The sequence below is a fragment of the Pisolithus orientalis genome (assembly GCF_024613125.1).
Source record: "Pisolithus orientalis strain OTSU chromosome Unknown F5J12scaffold_51, whole genome shotgun sequence".
Lineage (NCBI taxonomy): Eukaryota > Fungi > Basidiomycota > Agaricomycetes > Boletales > Pisolithaceae > Pisolithus > Pisolithus orientalis.
In genome coordinates this window covers 1-16,831 of record NW_026260832.1, presented here as the reverse complement: position 1 = coordinate 16,831, position 16,831 = coordinate 1, and the positions used below count along the sequence as shown (strand labels likewise).

The 16,831-nt window shown below is 49.7% G+C and overlaps 5 protein-coding genes across 5 annotated transcripts; 2 read left to right on the top strand and 3 right to left on the bottom strand.

Moving 5' to 3' along the window:
- F5J12DRAFT_727051 (uncharacterized protein) lies at window positions 1-474 on the top strand (the record flags this gene model as incomplete). The annotated part of the gene is made up of 3 exons (XM_051741772.1): window positions 1-90; window positions 156-212; window positions 280-474. 3 exons carry the CDS (start codon window positions 1-3, stop codon window positions 472-474), a joined length of 342 nt encoding a protein of 113 aa, XP_051595606.1.
- A 1,928-nt stretch (window positions 475-2,402) lies between these two features.
- Window positions 2,403-4,050, bottom strand: F5J12DRAFT_860112 (uncharacterized protein). The gene is made up of 5 exons (XM_051746840.1): window positions 3,566-4,050; window positions 3,212-3,544; window positions 3,007-3,066; window positions 2,799-2,944; window positions 2,403-2,773 (listed from the first exon to the last, which is right to left on the bottom strand). Exons 1-5 carry the CDS (start codon window positions 4,025-4,027, stop codon window positions 2,569-2,571), a joined length of 1,206 nt encoding a protein of 401 aa, XP_051595605.1. The 5' UTR covers window positions 4,028-4,050; the 3' UTR covers window positions 2,403-2,568.
- A 61-nt stretch (window positions 4,051-4,111) lies between these two features.
- F5J12DRAFT_860110 (uncharacterized protein) lies at window positions 4,112-5,360 on the bottom strand. The gene is made up of 4 exons (XM_051746839.1): window positions 4,936-5,360; window positions 4,719-4,876; window positions 4,414-4,621; window positions 4,112-4,343 (listed from the first exon to the last, which is right to left on the bottom strand). The coding sequence occupies exons 1-4, from the start codon at window positions 5,180-5,182 to the stop codon at window positions 4,282-4,284; spliced, it is 675 nt and encodes a 224-aa protein (XP_051595604.1). The 5' UTR covers window positions 5,183-5,360; the 3' UTR covers window positions 4,112-4,281.
- A 1,186-nt stretch (window positions 5,361-6,546) lies between these two features.
- On the top strand, window positions 6,547-10,670 carry F5J12DRAFT_747473 (fungal-specific transcription factor domain-containing protein). Its single transcript, XM_051742089.1, has 14 exons — window positions 6,547-6,766; window positions 6,866-6,911; window positions 6,993-7,023; window positions 7,077-7,104; window positions 7,163-7,457; window positions 7,512-7,523; window positions 7,574-8,170; window positions 8,229-8,238; window positions 8,300-8,391; window positions 8,448-8,562; window positions 8,620-8,871; window positions 8,940-9,145; window positions 9,209-9,340; window positions 9,391-10,670. The coding sequence occupies exons 1-14, from the start codon at window positions 6,624-6,626 to the stop codon at window positions 10,351-10,353; spliced, it is 2,922 nt and encodes a 973-aa protein (XP_051595603.1). The 5' UTR covers window positions 6,547-6,623; the 3' UTR covers window positions 10,354-10,670.
- A 4,623-nt stretch (window positions 10,671-15,293) lies between these two features.
- F5J12DRAFT_786178 (uncharacterized protein) lies at window positions 15,294-16,720 on the bottom strand (the record flags this gene model as incomplete). Its single annotated transcript, XM_051743385.1, has 10 exons — window positions 15,294-15,390; window positions 15,442-15,484; window positions 15,522-15,569; window positions 15,592-15,797; window positions 15,835-15,851; window positions 15,895-15,980; window positions 16,140-16,187; window positions 16,210-16,428; window positions 16,455-16,478; window positions 16,525-16,720. The coding sequence occupies 10 exons, from the start codon at window positions 16,718-16,720 to the stop codon at window positions 15,294-15,296; spliced, it is 984 nt and encodes a 327-aa protein (XP_051595602.1).
- Between the last annotated feature and the right edge of the window lie 111 nt (window positions 16,721-16,831).

Genomic DNA, 16,831 nt, shown 5'->3' with positions numbered 1-16,831 from the left:
ATGGCTTCCTCCGTGTCAGAGTCAACCTACGAGTCACAGAATGACGCACGACTCGACCAGCTACATTCAAAGCTCCAAACGCTACGAGGGGTGCGCCCTGAGACAATGAATGATGCTGATATGTTAAATCTCAACGTTCGACGCTGAACACACAGGTCACGACCGACATATACGACGATGCAGAGAGACAGAATCGCATGCTAGACGATACCGTACGTCTGCATCTCCACTTATTCTTCCTTCGGCCTTGCTTACTGGTCCATGACATTGACAAATCAGAACGACACTTTCTCCTCCTTCACTGCCTCACTTTCCCACTCCTCCCGCCGCGCCGCGCACGCCTTCGGCTTGTCGTCCACAGGGGGTGTTAGACAGACACGGATCATCGCATACGTCGTCGGAGGCTTTCTATTGTTGTGGATGGTTTGGAACACAAGAGGGTTTTGGTGGAGCTCAACGGAGGGTGGGGTGTAGTGCCTGACGCGGATCAGAGTATTGGCGGCTAGGTAAGAAGCAGAATTTACCATTACTGATGAACTGACCAGTGGCATTCTGGATGCTAGTACTTAGTGCGTGCTTGATATATCGGTGAGACTCTTGTCCGATTCGTTTCTGAGCTGTTAGATGTGAAGTTGGTACCCGCTTCTTGTAACTTAATTCATCTCCCTTCCAAGCGAATCATTGATGACCTGGAATGTCCATCAGTTACTTTGCATTGTTCCACAGTCCTACATCAGCAACTACATAGAGCGATGATGTTCATGCATGGCCCCCTACTACTATGTAGGGAATGTACAGGAGGCCTTCTATCGACGAGGAAGGATTTGGCTCATGCGATATTCCCCGTTGCTGGCGGACCTTATTTTTCAGCCCGTTCGTTTCATACCCCGGTTTTGAGCTTGAAGCGCGCGCCGGCTGTGGTCGTCTCGCTAGCCCGTGCCGCGCCCTTGGGTTTCTAACTCGTTCAATCGAGGATGTGTCTATAGGTGACTATACAATTGACGGCTTGTATCGCCTGCAGCACAAGTGACTACTGGTTATTGTTGATGTAGGGCTCGTGCCGCCAACGTGTCAGGTCAATCGGATAGGGGTGCGGTGTACCCGATGTGCATTAGCCCGCGTCAGCGGCACTTCGTTCTGCTGGCAATCGAGTGAACTACTCCTTTCGAAACTTCAAGGGCGTCTAGGCTTCAAGGCAATTGCCCAGCGAACTTGAGCAACCCGGGGGTACCGAGATTGACCTCCCGCGAAAACTGTGCGGATGATGATATTGCAAATCGACCCGAGCTTGTCCGTGCGGCGAGTTGCAGCGTGTCTCTGGCATGATGACATTCAATTCCAACACTCTTTCAGTCCCCTCGCTGATGCCCTCGAACTAGCAGGAAATATTTACTTCTCATTGACCAGTAAGCAGCCGACGAAACTTTTCTGGATAATTTTTTGAAGTTATCCAGCTTAGTCTACGTCGTCTAATTTTACCTGCCAGGCAACAGGTTCATTACCAGTCATCGTATTTATCCATGCGCAGATATCAGTCTCAGTGCTCCCCCCCACCTCCCGTTCGTGGCAACCTCTCGAGCTCTGGAACATCGGGGAATTCGAACCAGGTCACCGCTAGACACTGCAGCCACGAACACCACTCAGGAGCTCAAGGGAAAGGACAACAACTTCAGCGAGCTCCAACCCGAGAAGTATGTAATCTACGATCTCTTGTTATTTTGGTCGGCTTCGGATGATTGCATTGGACAAGATTAGAAGGCACTGATGTATCAGCACCAAAACCCGTACCAGCTGCGGTCGGCGAAAATGTCGACATGGATCTTCTGTCGCGTCCAATCAACACGCGGGCGCTGTCGACCTCGTCAGTGGCGCCAATACCGCACTTAATCGAAAACTTCGGTGATAGTGTACGTATTTCAAACCTTGTGAAAATTTAATGAAGTCGCCGCCACTCTTGCGAACGTAAATGTTTCATATTTATATCCACACAATGATTCCCTGCGTGCTCTAGGACCTCTCTTGGGTGTCTATGATGTACTCCCTTTCGGCTTCAACAATGCTGATGGCGACGCATCCCCAGAGAAACGAATAGGAAGGAACATCTTCTCCGAAACGTCGACTATCGTCGACTCATGGGTAGGTCAAGGCCTTCGATGACTTGACGCAGAAATAGTGAGACCACGCGCTGTGGGAAGGTCAGATTCAGTTGTTCCGCGTATTTGAGGACCTGTCTGCCGTAAGCTATATCTTCAAGGCTCAGATTCTCGGACTCCGTATGGAGTGAAGCATCACCGGTAATATAAGACAAGGGGTCGATAAGGGGGTCAACTTTCTGCTTGCAAGCTCATACGTCTCCACGGTCGGCACCGCATGCTTCACACTCTGGGACTCCTAATGAACTTGGACTGTCTGCTCGTGAGTTGCACCAAACAGTACCAGGCTATAACAACGCCCATATCACATCCTGCATAAATCATAGTAACCACATAGACTACTCGAGAATCCGTCCACCAAGGTACAAGGTACGATCAAATATCCCCAAGCACTCACCCCCTTGTCTCACATGACTCAGGTCCACACCCTCCCGACACCTCCACACCTCTGACACGCGGTCAGATCAAATAAGAATGAGACATCCGTACCCGCCCCTCCGCATCTCAAGCACATTTGTCCGCCGAGACGGGGATCGCCTGGTGGGATGGGTTGGGCATGTGGGACTGGTGGAGATGTACCCATCCCGAGAGACGGATTGTAGATATAGTAGGATGGGCCGCTAGCTTGCGGTGTGGGCTGCTGACGCATACGACGATGAGGGAGGGAGTGAGAGGGGCGGTTCCGATATGGAGCGGAGGTGTGGTGCAGATGGACGCGGCGGCTGTATGTGGGGTGAGTTTGGATTAGAGGGAGGAACGATGCATCCCATTCGAAGGGCGACCACTCGAGGCTGGGTTAGTAAGGTAAAGCGGGAGGGGCCGTTGCATTCTGCTATTGGAAGTCGAGTCTGACGAATGGCCAAGGTGCATATGCAAGTGCACCCGTGTACGGCTTCCCGTACTTTTCCCAACACTTTCGACAGGGATGTGATGGGTCGTAATCTTTATACCCGGTATTATGGCCTTGATACACGCGGGTCAGTTGGCGAAGGAACAGGGAGGGATATCGAGGAGAAGTAGACGCACATTTCCAACACGCATGGCCTTTTGGGATAGACCAACAACATCCCATCCCTTAACAAGGGATGGCCTGGTACAGGTACTCTTGTCGGACGCCCGTCGTCCGGTACGTCAAGCCGTGATGGCGGTGAGGCTGGTGGGCTGATGGGAGATACAGGCCCGGGTGCGCGTGCAGGCGCAGGAGGTGCATACGACGGCGCATAGGGACCCTGGGGATTAGGCGGGTATGATGATGCATACGCACCCCTATTCACTTGCTGGGCTGCTAACACCCTGTCATCGTACGCACCCGATAGGGCGTCGACGACATCTCTGACTGTATTGACAAGGTTGCCAATCAGCCCGCCACCGCTGCTGCTGCTACCAGGTGTCTGTCCTTGTGGGTACTTTACAGCGTGCATCCGAGAGCTGGTCCAGGTATGGTGTTGCGGGGTGTAAGGCCGAGATTGGGATTGTGGACGAGGAGGATCGGAGCGGTAAGCTTGACCGGGTGCTTGGTACCATTGTGGTTGTTCCGTCGGAGGACTCAGGACGATGTCTGGAGTAGACATCGGTGTTGGCATGGTACGAGATGGGAGTGGGGGCGGCAGCCTTGATGGCTGGGATGGTGGTGGTTGAAATGGCCTTCGCGGACCTACTTCTATTGTTTCCTCGCCAAGAGCTGGGTCTGCAGCGGGAGTATAAGCTGGGGGAAGATCCTCTTCGAGCTCTGGCAAGGTCGGTCTTTGTTCTGCATGGCTGGGTGATCTGCGACTGGCAGATGTTGGTGGTTGCAAGGGTGATGACATGGATGGGCCTGGAGCTGAGGAGGGTCGAGCCGGAGCAGATCTGAATAGATGCCTGGTCGACAGCATCCTGGCTGGTAAGTCATTAGTAGTAGAGACTGCGCAGTGACTGCACCCCTCAGTCGGGGGGTCGATTAAACCCCACACAGTAAACCCATTCAGATATTGAAACATGCTCATATGTGTATATAGCCATTAGTTACAGTAAGTGCACGAACCCGTAAATGCACAAAAAGCAACACGAACAGGAAAAAAAAAGCAGCCATCGACGACAGCGACAATCCGACACGAACCATCCAGTTCGTCCCTTGATCATCTACAATTCAATCTTCCTCGTCACTCTGAGCATCCGTGAGCTTGCTCAACGTCAGCCCATCGAACGGTTCTACACCCGGACAAACGCAAGAAAATATTAGTCCGACACCGACATAGGATTCTACCAGAGTAACACCTACGCCCTGGCGAATCTCCATGTCTCGCATGGTACGCCCCCAACGACGGCGACGGCGTCGGTGGCATTGAACTCGTTGAGGAGGTCAGTGACGCATTGAATGGCGAGGGTGTGCTGGGCATAGAATAGTAGAGCGTACGCGAAGGTGTCGAGAGTGGTGAAGAGGTGTATAAGGAGGATGTGCGCTGGGGGGCTCGGGGACCCATACTTGACTGTGTATCCATCCCGCGTACAAAATAAAATAAAAGGCGTTCATCAATCAAAGGATTGCCTCAAATACCCAAAGTAGAAAAACGGCATGATACACACAGCAGGCGATAAAATTGAACGTCGCTTTTTCTGACTCTGAGGCGTAACTTGCAGGGCTTTTGCAGGAGAAACATGTGTGGAGTGTGGTTTTCGGGGGTATCTTAGCGCGTAGGCAGCTTGGGCGGTGTTCAGAATCAGAAGGGCTAAGAAACCTAATTCTGGACAGCAGTAGATCAACTTTGGTCGAGTGTAGGTGACGTGGATTATGGGCACATACCGGTAGCGCAAACTCCCCACAAAAACCCTATATCGCTTTGTCCACGATCACGCACGACATTGGCAGCCGTCCACAACGAAGGAAGAGGTAAAATATGTGTGGTCACGACCAGCGCGACCAAGCCAACGGTAGAATTGCGAAGACGGATGAGGGCCTCGTTTTTGTAGGGCTTGATGCAGTCGGGAATGTCATTGGCTTTGGACGCTGAGAACACCCCAGGGACATGCGGAGAGCTCGAGGGGGCCATCGTCAACGACTTGCCAGTCCAACGGGGCCACCGCCAAATACGGCTGGCCACGTGCACGTGACATGCCCAAATCACCCGCTGCAACTCGGAACTCGATGTCACCGTCTGACAATCAAAGATCTGTGTTCATTGATATGTGAGTCAATGAGAGAACTTTCTTTTGGATCACGGTCGGTTGACCAGTGGGTCTGGCATGTAATCCCCGCAGAGTGGAGCATATTTCTAGATTGATCGAAGACAGACATATGGACGGCGGACGAATTTAGGGTATGGCATAGCCTTTTCTAACAGGCGGACATGCCCTTTCTTCATTCTAGCAATGACATGCCTCTAGTACAGTCATTGACTTTGCAATTGATGATACGGTGAGCCGCGACATCAAGCAACCTGCTCTTTCTTCTCAGTGAGAAGTCTCTGGTAGAGGACCGGGCTAATCTGGGGAATAACTTGGGTTTGGTTCTGTTTCTAGTTAGATGGGAAGTGACTTTGCTTCCCCTCTTCCTTACCATGCCACCTAACGCTTAAATGTCGAATCGGCTTTCAAGGGGTTCCACTGTAAGTGCGGCACAGGAAGTACACTCACGTGGACAGGTATCCTATTAGAACGGTGGTCCCGCAGCATGTAGTATGACTCACCGTCCACAGCGGTATGGTGTATATGCTGTAACCTGCGTTCCACGATGTTGTCGATGTGCACGGGGCTTTACGTTCTCGGAATGGTGTTGCGCTGATATTGCTCACCGTGTACGAGTAGCTCAGATCATGAATGTAAGTATCAGCAGCACTCGACCTGAAAAGGACGGAATTCTCTTCCATTCCCCTTGCACGTTCTCATGATCCACCAACCCTGCGCTGTACGGTAAGCGTCTTCGATACATACATGTAATGCCAGTCAATCATGAGGGGCAGGCCCAACGACCATGACTTGCTACTTAATATACTGCCATCCAAGGAAACACGGCACAATCACGGATGGGTCGTCCAGGTGATTGTTTCAGGCTCTTGGCGCCTTTGTATTTCAAGTCAGTTTGTAGGTGGGCGGTACAGCTATTACTACCTGCTACTTTCGGCTTTCCGCGTGTCACCGGTACCGCCTTTCTGTCAGGGCCGCTGGCTGTGGAATAAGTTTTTACACCTAATCAGAAAACGATTTGGCAAATGTTGGGCTAGCGGCAGCAAAGTGCCACCGAATGCCTCCAGTCTTGCAGGGAGGCACACGGCCAAGGTGTCAATTGGCATGTGGATTCCGACCTGTCTTCATTGGCAGTATATTAGGGTTTTGCTGTGGAAAGGGTCGTATGTACACGTACTTTCACCACGTTGCGTCTAAGTACATACGAGAGTTAGGGAAATTGAATTGTCCACCTGAAACTTTGTTATTTTCCCAAGGAGCCTATCCGAGCCCAGGTCGGACAAATTCCCATCTTCGCTAGTTTCAGTCATGCCGCCTGTGCCAACAAAGCCCAAGTCAAAGCACAAGTCGACTCGCAGAGACCTCGAGGAGCTCGGATTCGACGGTAGCCATGCACGGGAGATCGAACAAAAGAGGAACAGTGGACAGATCTCGTGTGCTGAATGCAGGAGGTGCGTGTGCGATCATCGCGCGTCACTCGGGTACACTGTGTGAAGCTTGTTGACTGACTTCCACACCACTTCTACTTGGCCCGCTATGCATATCTGAAGACTCAAGATCAAGTGTGACAAGCAGATTCCTTGTCAGTCTTGTCGGGTGAGTGCACTCGTTTCTTCTCCGTCCCTCGGCACTCTCGCGCCACGGTAACCACTAACGCCTTTTCACACATATTCATAGCGAAGGGGTTGTGCAGCATTATGTCCCAATGGTACGTCCCTTTTCCTTCCACTCCCATGGCTTCATCCGTCGTTTTGTCCACAGGAAGCCTTTCTACGGGTCAAGGAACTCGGTATGACCCATCTATTGCTGTTTGACGCCGAATTATCTTCTGAGCGCCCATACCGTAGGTTCGTCCTTGCGGCGACGGAACACCTCCACCGTCAGATAGCCAAAATGAGCGAACGAATTCGGCAACTGGAAGATGCACTGGGTGAGCTCCAGGCCCGGCATTCCAAAGAACTACACCCGCTTCTTCGGCCTGACCTCTTGGGGGCATCTCAACATGATGATGACCTCGGCCTTTCCTCTGCTGCTGACCCCGCAGTCGTAGAGCGCGCTCCTGAATTAGTGGAAGCATTGGGTACTTTGTCCATCTCGGACAGTGGTGCACCTCGCTTCTTTGGAGCCACGGGGGGTTCACATGTAAGTATTGTTACAAGTCGTATGTATACTTTTTCTCAAAGTTGACTTCTGTAGTGTCTATTGATGGTGAGCTAGATCCAAGCTTATACTATCGCATCTGTGATGATGCCTTCTAGAGCGATAATTTACCCTTGCAAGACTTTACGGACGGTTCATCTGATTCGGCGAGGGACTCGAAAAGTCCAGAGCTACCTCATAAAATCGAAATGTTCATCCCAGCTTTCCCATTTAAACCCGCTGATTCGACTCTGAGCGTAGAAGACCTGGTCAACGACTGCCTTCCTACCTGGGAACGAGCGTGTGTGCTGAGAGACGCTTACTTCGAACAAGCGAGCTGGCTATTTCAGAGCGTGTCCCACGCTCAGATATCGGAGGAGCTGCTGCCCGCGTACTATATGAACGGCGCACGTCATGTTACGACAGCGGGCAATAACCCTCACCTACTCGGCCTCCTTTTCCTTGTTCTTGCGATTGGTGCTTTGCTTGATCCAAACCAGGAACCTAGGACCTCGGAGGCAGCTCGTTACCACCAGGTTGCGCATGCTGCAATCTGTCTTCAGTCTGTGATGGAGAAACCATCTTTGGAGACGATTCAAGCGTTGCACCTTCTCAGCATATACAATGCTTTGAGCGGGAATGAGTTCGCTGGCAAGGAGACGAGTATGGAGACGTCTTGGTCCTTGGTGACCCTGGCTGCGCATCTTGCTCACACGGTGAGTTCGCCAGTGTTCTGATTTGATTGTACATGATACTTACAAACCATTTGGTCAGCTTGGACTTCGTAAGTATTGGTGGAGATGAGGGACAGACCCGCAGGCTGACCAAGGCTCTGTTGTTCTAAGACCGCGATAGTCTTAGATGGGGGCTATCGCCTAAGATTACTGAAAGGCGACGGATCGTGTTTTGGGATCTGTTTGTGGCAGATGTTTGGAACGTAAGTTGGGTCTCTGTCCGTCTATGTACTGGCTGATTGTGGCGGTGCTACTGCAGTCTCTCGAAGCTGGGAGACCTCCAACTTTCTCTCTTCCATACATTGATTGCCAGTTCCCTGGAGGCGGGTCACCACATGATAAGCCTCACACTGGCTCTGATAAACAGGCTTTCTGTTAGTTTCCCTCTTTATTCGCTGCTTTGGCACTCATATTGGTCGGCGTTCGTACAGATGGACCTTGGACTTTGCGCTTCGCGTCAGATTGTGTTGCAGATGTCGCTGCACGAACACTGACTTGCGATGCCCCAAGTTATTCCACTATCCTCGAGCTCGACCATAAAGTGCGCAATTTCCCCGTCACTGAAGTTGTTGAAGAGTTTGTTGCTGCTGCGTCTGGCGCTACCCCAGCGAGAACCGTAGACAAGGACATTGGTGTGATGGAGTCTATGGGTCGTTACGTCATGTCCAATGCACGGGAAGTCAGTGAGTCGCATTCATTCATGTTTTTGGTAAGGTGTGTTCAGTTGACAATGATGGGTCTGTCTGGTTAGTCTTGCTTTACATCCATCGGAGCTACTTTGCACAAGCTATCATCGAGAATCCCACCAATCCTCTGAAGAGTGTATACACACCATCTTTCCTTGCAGCGTATCGGGCGTCCTTGACGATCTTGCATACTGTCAAGGCACAATATGACCTCCATCCGGAACTCACTGCTAGGCTTTGGCCTATATGGACGTATGCCTTTTCGGCTGCTGTTAGTTCGCCACATTTTTGTCGTCTTCCTGCCATTTTGATGCTTACATGATGGTTACGCTAGATCGTGTTCGGAACGATCGTGACACGTGGTCCGCGGTCACCTATGGCATCCGAAGCGATGAAAGAGCTTCGTGATGCTTGTATTCTTTTCTCCAAAGCATCGTCATATAGTCGGAGAGCACAAAAAGCACTCGTAAGCTGTCGGTCTTGTTGCTTGTACCCGGATACTCATTTTCGCGGTAGCCCATCATCACCAGATTGACGGAGAAGGCACATAATGCTCTACTCCATGCACAGAGCGATATGCCGAACGAGTTGGGTCAGCAGTGGGGTGTCACTGAAAATGAGGATAATGATGAATTGGCCATTTTTGCGGGCCGGATGAAGTTCGTGTCAATAAAAAGTCAGGCGACAGGTGGGGCGTCGGAGCGATCCCCGAAATCCGATGGGTCGATCAGGCAGTCGAGTATTAGTCCACCCGTGTCGCCGCAAAAGCAACATCAGGTCGAGACTTCAGTGCCACGGCCGTATGGTCGTGAACAGTTGGGTTCCGCATGGGCTCAGCAGCCTGGTTCTGCGGCTGGTCTTGGGCACTCGCAAGATACGCCAACTTGGGATCGGTCGCTTTATCCGGATGCTTCATCCCAGTCTGCCCTCATGAAATTACCACCAGCATCACTGCAAATATCTCCTGCTCATATGCCGTCGCATGGTGGGCCTATCCCGGGACCATCTTCGCGTGCGTGGTTATCCGAGCCATCCAATCCGTACCCGATGGCCAATCTTGGCGCACAGGGCCATTCACAAGGGCATCATCCGCACCAACACCGGTACGACCAACAAACGCATTATCCTTTGACGCCTTCCACGTCATCTACTGTATCCTCGTATTATGATCATCCTCTCGCTAGCACCAGTGCGCATCATCACCAAAGCGGGCCCCAAGCTTATCCATCCACCTCCACACATCTGTACACGCAACCAAACCCTCACCAGCCAATGGAACCGCTTCCTTGTCGTCAACCTCCACACCAATACGCACGTCAACCCACACACCCTCGTCCACACCAACCCCAACCTGTACCACTTGCCCCGCCCGAACTCGCCCAACTCGGTCTCGTTGCACACGAATCAGGACTTGACCAGCGATGGACATCGTTCATGCGCGAATCTGGTTTTTTCGATGGGTATGGTTACAATGGCTGATATCAGCCACCTCGTTGATGTGCTGCTCTTCTCTGGGAAAGCTTTCCAGTTTGTTTCGTGGGCCTGGTGGTTGTGTACCCTCGGAGTAACAGATGTTTATCTAGGATTACTGTAAAGTTCAATTTGTGATGTCCGTGGTTTGGATACTGTAGCTGCTGAAATTTCCTAATTTTGTTCTTGTTCATCTGCTCACACCACAGATTTTAGGTTGCTTTTAATGATGAATGGACTGTGAATGCTGTACTTGAAATGTAGTTTATCATTTGATGAATGACCAGATTTCAAGTGTAAATGCACTGTGAAATGTTTGAGATGACTTCAAATTTTGGCATGCATTCTGTCTGTGATGATCTACTGTAGATGCATGCATTGATGAAGGAATATGAGTATTATAGCCAACCTAACACTGGTAACAAGACTAAGCTACAGGACAGGGCCAACATGAAGATGTTTGTGGGGTTGCAGAGGGAAACCCAGAGAGGAATCTGTAGGGAACCTAATATTCTACTTTCTGGAGTTCACCCTCACCTCTGAGGGCAATCTGCCTTATATGGAAGGTTGCCTGAAGGCAACCTCACAGCCACTGAGGGCAACCACATAGGAGGTGCAGGCAGCCTACACAGCCACTGAGGGCAACCTGCCTTATATGGAAGGTTGCCTGCAGGCAACCTCACAGCCACTGAAGGCAACCACATAGTAGGTGAAGGCAACCTACACAGCCACTGAGGGCAACATGCCTTATATGGAAGGTTGCCTGCAGGCAACCTCACAGCCACTGAGGGCAACCTACACAGCCACTAAAGGCAACCACATAGCAGGCAAAGACAAGCCACAGTCACTGTTAGCAGAGAAAATAAGCAACCAGTTGCTTATTCTGGACACAAGATGACTAGCAAGTGATTAGCAGAAAAGCAGACATAGTAGTGACTACTGACTACCTGATGAATATGACTAGCAAAAATAAACAACCAGTTGCTTATCTGGATGGAAGATAACTATCAAGTTGAGAGGGCAACTTGTACAGCCACTGCAGGAAACTATACAGCCCCTGGGGGAATTATAATTACAAACTCCCAACCATAATTTGGGGGAAATAATGCTGGGAGTTGATAGATATGTCCATTGGGATGTCCCAGGTGAAATTTGAATGAAATTGGCGGTCGGAAAAAAAATCTGCAGGGGGTAGAAGGATGGTCAGACCACAAAGTGGTATCTCTTTGGAAATACTTCTGGGAGGCTGGAAATCATTTCCATTATCTTCAGTGGCATTGATAACACCCAGGACATCCATCCCTGGCAAGCTGGCACCCCCTCCTGATGTTACTAGATCACCATCCCTGGGGTATGAGGAGGGGATCAGGTATGTCAATGAAACAAATATGGGGACCTTTGTAACACAATTCTGATGGTCTTGTAATGTCATACCCATGGGGTAGACATAATTCAGATAGCTAGATCAATCTCTGAAATTGTTTTGATGGAGTGAACATGGGGAGGGTGGGGTAACATATCTTACATGGATATTCTGACACCTAGAAATGCTGCAACTATTGTCATCATCCATTGTGACTTTCAGGCCCTCCAGGACAACCATTCCTGACAAGGTTTCATGCTTGCTAAACTTTACAGGATTAGCACCCCCAGGATAAGAGGAGGGGAATGACACATAGGGTCCTTTCTGGTGTGATCCAAATGGTCCTGCCATGTCATTCGAGTGGCACAGACATGGTATGGACAGCTGGATTGATCTGGAATTGTTTTGATGGAGCAAAGCTGAAGAGGGGGGTTCACATTTGGGCCAGGTATCATCCCAAGATGCCAAACATGTTGCTACCTGATCAGACTACACTAGGCAACACTGGGATTCAGTTCCACAGGAATGGGAACCACAATCTATATCAACAAAGGTCTGGTTCAGAGTCCAACTCTGAATGGCATCTTCCAAAGATGTTGGCTCTGGTTTTCCCTCTGAACCTCTCAGCCAAGTTGCATCCAACTGGATCCAAAGCTGACAGGTAAACAGAACAAAAAGTTTCCCAACCACTGGCCCCAGACTGGACAGTTGGGCCAACCACTTCCAGTCCTGCATGATCAACCAAGGCTGCAGTTGGATGGTCCTTGACAATTTGGCCCATGTCAGTCTGCTGCCAATGGGAAATTGTCTGCAAACACCAGCAAACATTGAGCCAGCACCATGGCCCCTGTCCAAATTGACTGTGACAGCCTGTCACTCATTTTGGAGCAGATGGAATGTCATTTGCAGCCTCTGGTAGGTCGATCGACTTTCATGTAATCCAAATAAATTACATTGGATATTCTATCAGTGTGCCCACCCGACCACCCCTGCTGAGACCATGCTGCACCACTTGAAATGGTGTTCATACCATGGAAACCTCTTCCCCTGCTCTCAGGTTGATAGGTACAGGTCCATACAATATGGGGAATGACAGACAACACAGATGAACACCAGCGAACATCAACCCCTTACCAAAGCCCCTATCCAGACCATGTCCAAATGCTGGGAGACCCTAATAATCTACTTCCTGGACCCTGCGCAGAGTCCGGCGCATTAGGGGCTGTCGCATGCATGCATCAATAGGGGATGCATGTGTCAATAGGGGCTGTCGCATGCATGTGTCAATAGGGGCTGTCGCATGCATGTGTCAATAGGGGCTGTCGCATGCATGTGTCAATAGGGGCTGTCACATGCATGCGTCAATTGGGGCTGTCGCATGCATGCGTCAATAGGGGCTGTTGCATGCATGCATCAATAGGGGCTATACAGCCCCTGGGGGAATTATAATTACAAACTCCTGACCATAATTTGGGGGAAATAATGCTGGGAGTCGATAGATATGTCCATTGGGATGTCCCAGGTGAAATTTGAATGAAATTGGTGGTCGGAAAAAAAATCTACAGGGGGTAGAAGGATGGTCAGACCACAAAGTGGTATCTCTTTGGAAATACTTCTGGGAGGCTGGAAATCATTTCCATTGTCTTCAGTGGCATTGATAACACCCAGGACATCCATCCCTGGCAAGCTGGCACCCCTCCTGATGTTACTGGATTGCCATCCCTGGGGTATGAGGAGGGGATCAGGTATGTTGATGAAACAAATATGGGGACCTTTGTAACACAATTCTGATGGTCTTGTAATGTCATCCCCATGGGGTAGACATAATTCAGATAGCTAGATCAATCTCTGAAATTGTTTTGATGGAGTGAACATGGGGAGGGCAGGGTAACATATCTTACATGGATATTCTGACACCTAGAAATGCTGCAACCATTGTCATCATCCATTGTGACTTTCAGGCCCTCCAGGACAACCATTCCTGACAAGGTTTCATGCTTGCTAAACTTTACAGGATTAGCACCCCCAGGATAAGAGGAGGGGAATGACACATAGGGTCCTTTCTGGTGTGATCCAAATGGTCCTGCCATGTCATTCGAGTGGCACAGACATGGTATGGACAGCTGGATTGATCTGGAATTGTTTTGATGGAGCAAAGCTGAAGAGGGGGGTTCACATTTGGGCCAGGTATCATCCCAAGATGCCAAACATGTTGCTACCTGATCAGACTACACTAGGCAACACTGGGATTCAGTTCCACAGGAATGGGAACCACAATCTATATCAACAAAGGTCTGGTTCAGAGTCCAACTCTGAATGGCATCTTCCAAAGATGTTGGCTCTGGTTTTCCCTCTGAACCTCTCAGCCAAGTTGCATCCAACTGGATCCAAAGCTGACAGGTAAACAGAACAAAAAGTTTCCCAACCACTGGCCCCAGACTGGACAGTTGGGCCAACCACTTCCAGTCCTGCATGATCAACCAAGGCTGCAGTTGGATGGTCCTTGACAATTTGGCCCATGTCAGTCTGCTGCTAATGGGAAATTGTTTGCAAACACCAGCAAACATTGAGCCAGCACCATGGCCTCTGTCCAAATTGACTGTGACAGCCTGTCACTCATTTTGGAGCAGATGGAACATCATTTGCAGCCTCTGGTAGGTCGATCGACTTTCATGTAATCCAAATAAATTACATTGGATATTCTATCAGTGTGCCCACCCGACCACCCCTGCTGAGACCATGCTGCACCACTTGAAATGGTGTTCATACCATGGAAACCTCTTCCTCTGCTCTCAGGTTGATAGGTACAGGTCCATACAATATGGGGAATGACAGACAACACAGATGAACACCAGCGAACATCAACCCCTTACCAAAGCCCCTATCCAGACCATGTCCAAATGCTGGGAGACCCTGGGACCTGGTTCAAGCACATTGATCATCATTCCCAGATTCCTGTATGTCTATATTACTGCATGTATTACAATGAAATAGAGAATCTACATCAGATAGTATACCAGTATGCCCACTGGACCACCCTGCCTCGGAGCATGCTGGCCCACTTGGAATGGTGTTCATCCATACAGGCCCACTTGCATGGGTCTTGTAGTACCATGTCCTGGTCCAGTCCACCATGACAAACACTGATGAACATGGGCAAACATTTGTGAACATCAGTCCAGCATGGATGGCCCTGAGTAAACATACTGGAGCACTTGTTTACTTGTTTGGAATGCATTAATCAGCTTTTCCAGACTCCCCTAGGTCAATTGCATGTCTGGTAATACAAATAAAATACATCAGATAACATATCAATGTTCCTGTCTGACCACTCTCCCTCATGGCATGCTGGACCATTTGAAGTGGTGTTTGTCCCTCCTAGATCAATTGCAATTGACCTTGCTAGGACATTTACAGGTCCATACAGCCAGACGAACACCAATGAACACCAATGAACATCACTCCAGAAGCAATGCCCCTGTCCACATTGACTGGGACACCCTGCGACTTGTGTGGAATGCATTAATCACTTTTCCCAGACTCTCCTAGGTCTATTGCATGTCTGGTAATACAACCAAAATACATCTTATAACATTCTGATGTTCCCATCTGACCACTCCCCCTTGGAGCATGCTGGGCTGCTTGACGTGGTGTTCATCCCCCCTAGCTCAATTGCAATTGACCTGTTCTGAACATGTCTAGGTCTGTACAGCAGGGCGAACACCAACACACACCTGAAGAACACTGTTCCAGAACCAAAGCCCCTGTCCACATTGACTAGGGACACCCTGTGACTTGTTTAGAGTGTGCTAACCATCTTTGCCTGACTCTCCTATGTCAATTGCATGTCTTGTAATACAACCTACATACATGATATAACATACCAATGATCCTGTCTGACCACTCCCCATCATGGCATGCTGGACCCTTGAAGTGGTGTTTGTCCCCCCTAGGACCACCAAAGTCTGACCTAATTTGGACATCCACAGGTCCATACAGCAGGACGAACACTGATGAACACTGACGAACACCAATGAACATTGATCCAGAACCGAAGCCCCTGTCCACATTGACAGGGACACCCGGAGACCTGTTTTGAGTGTACTAACCATCTTTGCCTGACTCACCTATGTCTATTGCATGTCTGCATGTCTGGTAATACAACTAAAATACATCTTAAGACATACCAATGTTCCCATCTGACCACTCCTCCTCAGAGCATGCCGGATCACTTGAAGTGGTGTTCGTCCCCCCTCAGACCACCTCAATCGACCTAATTTGGACATCCACAGGTCCATACAGCAGGACGAACCCCATTGAACACCAATGAACACCAACAAACATGAACAAACACCAATGAACATTGATCAAGCACCAAAGCCCCTGTCCACATTGACTGGGACACCCTGTGACTTGTTTAGAGTGCACTAACCATTATTCCCTGACTCTCCTATGTCAATTGCATATCTGGTAATACAACCTACATACATGATATAACATACCAATGATCCTGTCTGACCACTCCCCATCATGGCACACTGGACCCCTTGAAGTGGTGTTCATCCCCCCTAGGACCACTGCAATCGACCTAATTTGGACATCCACAGGTCCATACAGCAGCACGAACCCCATCAAACACCAACGAACAGCAACAAACACAAACAAACACCAATGAACATTGATCCAGAACTGAAGCCCCTGTCCACATTGACTTGGACACCCTGCAACTTGTGTAGAGTGCACTAACTATCTTTCCCCAACTCTGCTATGTCTATTGCATGTCTGGTAATACAACTAAAATACATCTTAAAACATACCAATGTTCCCATCTGACCACTCCTCCTCAGAGCATGCCGGATCACTTGAAGTGGTGTTCGTCCCCCCTCGGACCACCTCAATCGACCTAATTGGGTCATCCACAGGTCCATACAGCAGGATGAACCCCATCGAACACCAAAGAACAGCAACCCACACCAATGAACATTGATCCAGAACCGAAGCCCCTGTCCACATTGATTGGGACACCCTGCGACTTGTTTAGAGTGCACTAACTATCTTTCCCTGACTCTCCTATGTCTATTGCATGTCTGGTAATACAACTAAAATACATCTTAAAAACATACC

Coding starts and splice junctions, on each gene's coding strand:
- F5J12DRAFT_860112 (XM_051746840.1), bottom strand. CDS start 4,027: ATGCTGTCGACCAGGCATCTATTCAGATCTGCTCCGGCTCGACCCTCC. Junction 2,945..3,006: donor CATATGCACCTTGGCCATTC/GTCAGACTCGAC, acceptor TTACTAACCCAG/CCTCGAGTGGTCGCCCTTCG. Junction 2,774..2,798: donor CCTCCCTCATCGTCGTATGC/GTCAGCAGCCCA, acceptor ACCGCAAGCTAG/CGGCCCATCCTACTATATCT.
- F5J12DRAFT_860110 (XM_051746839.1), bottom strand. CDS start 5,182: ATGGCCCCCTCGAGCTCTCCGCATGTCCCTGGGGTGTTCTCAGCGTCC. Junction 4,622..4,718: donor GTTCAATTTTATCGCCTGCT/GTGTGTATCATG, acceptor ATGGATACACAG/TCAAGTATGGGTCCCCGAGC. Junction 4,344..4,413: donor ACATGGAGATTCGCCAGGGC/GTAGGTGTTACT, acceptor GTCCGGGTGTAG/AACCGTTCGATGGGCTGACG.
- F5J12DRAFT_747473 (XM_051742089.1), top strand. CDS start 6,624: ATGCCGCCTGTGCCAACAAAGCCCAAGTCAAAGCACAAGTCGACTCGC. Junction 7,024..7,076: donor TGCAGCATTATGTCCCAATG/GTACGTCCCTTT, acceptor TTTTGTCCACAG/GAAGCCTTTCTACGGGTCAA. Junction 7,105..7,162: donor TCTACGGGTCAAGGAACTCG/GTATGACCCATC, acceptor CCCATACCGTAG/GTTCGTCCTTGCGGCGACGG.